Source organism: Echinops telfairi, unplaced genomic scaffold (genome assembly GCF_000313985.2).
Source record: "Echinops telfairi isolate 266 unplaced genomic scaffold, ASM31398v2 ScPeMD7_12;HRSCAF=54, whole genome shotgun sequence".
Lineage (NCBI taxonomy): Eukaryota > Metazoa > Chordata > Mammalia > Afrosoricida > Tenrecidae > Echinops > Echinops telfairi.
In genome coordinates, this window is record NW_022103909.1 from 6,403,307 (window position 1) to 6,407,945 (window position 4,639).

General features: G+C 55.8%; 1 protein-coding gene across 1 annotated transcript in view; it reads left to right on the plus strand.

Moving 5' to 3' along the window:
• The window catches only part of RAPGEF3 (Rap guanine nucleotide exchange factor 3), a 29,072-nt gene that overhangs the window by 16,134 nt on the left and 8,299 nt on the right, over positions 1 to 4,639 (plus strand). Inside the window, exons 17-19 of the mRNA XM_045287234.1 lie at positions 327 to 408; positions 663 to 809; positions 4,263 to 4,384. Of these exons, the coding sequence (XP_045143169.1) occupies positions 327 to 408; positions 663 to 809; positions 4,263 to 4,384 (351 nt within the window). The remainder of the gene's footprint in view (positions 1 to 326; positions 409 to 662; positions 810 to 4,262; positions 4,385 to 4,639) is intronic.

The window sequence follows — 4,639 nt, forward strand, 5'->3', positions numbered from 1 at the left end:
CCCACAGGGGCAGTGTTTCTCTGTCCTGCAGGGTCAGACTCATTGAGTTGGATGGCAGTGGGTGGGTGGGCCTACTGGGCAGAGAGGAGGCACCCACATGCAGAGAGGTACAGCCCTATCCTCAGAACCAATTACCAGTCCACGCCCCACCCTCCCACCACCCATGCCCCACGGAGTCTTTCCTGGGCTCAGGCTGGGCATCGTGTAGTGCCTTCTGGTGGCATGCGTGCGTTGTGGGGCGGGGCTCCTCACTGTCACCCCTCCACCCCCCACCCCCCCTGTACACACTGTCTGTGTTCTCCAGGCCTTCCCATCTCTCCCTCTAGGCCCGGAATGTGCCCGTTTGGCTCCCTATCCAGGATGAGCCCCTCTCCAGCAGCAACTGTGCCATCCGAGCTGGGGACAAAGGTTGGTGGCCCAAGCTAGGGTGCAGAGCCTGCTCTCTGCACTGCCCCCCATCCTACAGTCATCCTTGACCGGATACCCCTCCATCGAGGGTGCTGTGTGGTTCTCCCAGGCCTCCTTCCAGGCTTCCAGGCAGCCTGCCCCCGTGTGCCCTCTCCCAGACTCATGCCTCCCCAGCCTCTCCTCCATGCCCTTCCCACCCCCCTGGGGAGACCAAGCAGTCCCCTCCCACGACTCAGCCCACTCCTCCTCTCCAGTCCCCTACGACATCTGCCGGCCCGACCACTCGGTGCTGACCCTGCACCTGCCGGTGACGTCCTCCGTGAGAGAGGTGATGGCGGCCCTGGCCCAGGAGGACGGCTGGACCAAGGGGCAGGTGCTGGTGAAGGTCAATTCTGCTGGCGGTGAGTGTGTCCCTGGGAAGGTGTCCCTGAGGGACGGTGCTGCTGAGCCCCACACCCAGATCCTGGGGGCGAGCATCACCATCATCTTCATCTTCATGCAAATGAACAACGGTTAGGTTTTTGTGTGAGGTTTCTGATGTTTCCTCCAAGTACGTTTACGCATGGCGGCTCAGAGCATGAAGGAATCCTGGTGGTGCAGTGGGTTACGCGTGTGACTGCTACTGCAAGGTCTGAGGTTCAAACCGACCAGATGCTCTCGGGGGAATGATGAGGCTGGTCTGCTCCTGTAAAGATTTACAGTCTAGAAAACCCTAGGGAAAAGTTCTACTCTGTCCCATAGGGGTCGGCATGAGTCGGGATGGATTCGATGGCTGTGGTCCACGGGTTCTATGGGACCGAATTGGCAATGCCAACTTGAAAGTTTAGATAGGTAGCAAAGGGAGCAGTGAGTGTACAGGGGTCAACATTTCAGAAAAGAGGGGAAGGAAAACCTTGAGGAATTCACTGGAGGCCACTGGCTTGCCCAGGGAGGAGTTGTTGGATCGTTGCATGCGTTGCTGTGTATCTTCTCAAGAACAATGCATTGTTAAAAATAAATAACTGTCATCGCTATGCAAAAATCAAACCAACACACGCATGCTCCAGAGCCTGCTTCCTGAGCGTGCGGCCCTCCCTTTGCCCACGAGCTGTGTGTCCTGGGGCACAAGGGCCCTCCGTAATCTCTCTGTGTGCGGTTGCTTCGTCTGTGAAGAGGATCCAAGTCCCTGGCTCAGAGGAACTGTGAGGACCGAGTGAGGGCCCGATGACCAAGTGCTGAGAATGGTGTCTGGCCCGTGGTCAGCACTCAGGTCCTAGCTGTGACGATGACGACGACGAGGGTGGTTTGTAATATATTCACGTGACCGTCTCATGAGATAGTGGGGGGCGGGGGTCCTACCCCTTCTCTGGACCAGGAGACGGGCGCGTGAGGAGATGACAGTGGTTTCTCAGGCTCACACCGTGGATGAGAGGCCCTGGGACGTCACTCATGTTCGTTCACTTGGTCCGTCACCAGACGTTTCTCAGGCTCTGCCTTGGGAGCTGAAGGTGCCGTGACAGGCCGGATAGATCAGCTTGATGCATACGAACATAGTACTGTGCTCTGCTGCTTGTGACCTGTGTCAGAAAACCAAGCTCACTGCTGCAGAGGCCAGCGGCCCTGCAGGACAGGGTAAACTGCCCCTCGGGGGTTCTGAGACCGTAAGCGCTGTCTTTCTACCGAGAAAACGCCCAGTGGTTTCCAACTGCTGAACTTGCACTCACAGAACTGTCATGGCTGGTTGGTAGGGTGATCGTGCATGTCAGACAGGGCTGTACTCCAGGCGGCGGTGGGTCGGCACAGACGTACGGTATCCGACAACAACGGCAACGATAAGCACTGTCCTAGCGCAAAGCAAAGGTTCAGAAGACGGCAGCCTCGAGAGTTCTGGAAGACCTGCTTTTAAGGATCTTGGGACAGTTGGCACTGTGGGTTAGGCACTGGGCTACTAACGGAAAGGTTGGTGATTCAAACCTGCCAGCAGCTCCTTGGGAGCAAGATGAGGCTCTCATAAAGATTAAGGAGACCAGACGTCCCGCTGTTGGCAGGACAGTCCCGATTTTTAACAATTTTTTCCGCGTCCCGCAGCGTTTTTAAAAAGTCCCAATTTTTGGAAAGAGTGCACGACAAGCTAAGGTATATGGTTTTCGGCTGCCATGTGGCTGTTTCGCCAGGATGTGAATTTTATCAATGGTGTCCCGCTTTTGTCCCGCTTTCCCAGTGTTAAAATCTGGTCACCTTAATAAAGATGTACAGCCTTAGAAACCCAGGAAGGGGTCCCTGTGAGGTAGCCTCAGTTTGATGGCAGTGCGTTTGGTTTGATTTTGGTTGGAGCATTTAAAAACCACCGTTGTCGGAAAGCTCAACCCAGGCCTAACAGGCTGGAGCCCGAGGGAGGCTGACATGGGCATTCAGAGAGTAATGGCAAGGCGTGGAGGTGGAGAAAGGCGGGCTCCCAGTCGGGAAGTGGCCAGGGACCATGAGGTCAGTACCATGCCTTGCTTGCTCTCCGGAAAGCATTGCCCTCTGGTGGCAGCACAGCGAGTTGCAGTTGTCCACAGTGTTTATTGAGATGGTACTATGAGCCCTGGGAGAAGATGGAGTGTTCTACCCCGTAAACGGTGACCGTGCCGAACACGTACAGGGGCAGTTCTACCTTGTCCTGTAGAGTCGCTGTGAGTCTGCATCAACTCGATGGGAGCGAGTTTGTTTTTTGGTTTTCAACTATGAGCCCTGGTGGGGTAGTGGGTTACATGTTGCTCTGATAACTGCAAGGTCAGCAGTTCAAAAGCACCAGGTGCTCTGTGAGAGAAAGATGACGCCTTCTACCCACTAAACAGTCACAGTCTAGCCCGCAAGGGCAGCTCTACCCTGTCCTATAGGGTCGCTTTGAGTCGGCATCAATGGGATAGAAGTGAGGTGTTGGTTATGTGACTGTGTGTGTGTGTGTGTGTGTGTGTGTGTGTGTGCGTGGCTGCATGCCAGGCACTGCTTAGAGCACTGATTTGATAGACACTTATGTCAGTACTATTATTGGTTGTTTTTTTTACAAAGTCTCATTATGTATATGTATACAAAAAAACCAACAACCCCGAAAAACAAACTCACTGCCATCGAATTCATACCAACTCATAGTGACTCTATAGGACAGGGCAGAACTACCCCTGTGGGTTTCTGAGACTATAACTGTTGACAGGAGTAGAAAGCCCCATCTTTTTCCTGCAGAGCGGCTGGTGGTTTCGAACTGCGGACCTTGTGGGCCACACACAGCCCAATGCATGACCACTGCGCCACCAGGGCTCCCATTACGTGTATATTTGCCTATAGATCATACACATCTGCAACACGAATATTAGCCAATGATAAAGCTACACAGGGAATAGAAATGCAAAAGACAGGAGAGACGCAGATGCAGGCATGAGAGCTCACAGGTTTCTTCGATGCACGGGTGGTGTTGTGTGCCTTCCTCTGGAAGCTGCTTGTCGAGAGGCTGGGGACCCCGTCATGACAAGCGCCCAGTCTCTGTCCGAGGAGCTGATGAGCGCCAACCCCAAGACGTCTGTGAGGCCTGTGAGGCCTCTGCCCCTTCTCCAAGGCCGGCCCACGCATCTGTGCGTGTGGCCGCGAGCTGGACCCACCATCTCGCTGTATCAGGTAGTAGTCAGGGCGCGCTCTCTGCTCTCTGTGTCACTGGGGGGAACTGAGGCTCCGTGAGTTTAATTCTTCTCCCTCTTCCGTGTGGGTGATGGTATGCGTGTGGGCGGCACGTGCACCTGTGAGTTTAGAGCACCTGCCATCGGGAGAAGGGGCCCTTGGGCTTTCAAGCAGGGCCTCCTCCCTGCCTGGCCATGCCCATCGCAGTCCCTCTCTCGCAGATGCCACAGGTCTGCAGCCAGAGGCCCGCGGAGTGGCCACATCCCTGGGGCTCAACGAGAGGCTCTTTGTTGTCAACCCACAGGAGGTGCACAAGCTGGTAGGGAGCTGGCAGGGCAACAGGGCCCTGGAAATAACTCTGTTCAGGGGTGGGAGTGGGGTGTCGGGTGGGTGTCCGGGGAGGGTCACAGGAAGAAGAGGAGGGGCAGCCTCTAGTTTGGAAGTGGGGAGATTCCCGAGATTGGTGGAGGAGGGGGGGGCCTGGTCAGGAGCCCCGTGGAGCCAGCAAAGGCCCTGCCTGGGTCGGGGCTCTGCACGGAAGGACTTCCCAGAGATGCCCGCTGGCAAAGGCTCACCCGTGCAGTTCCCTTGCTTTCCC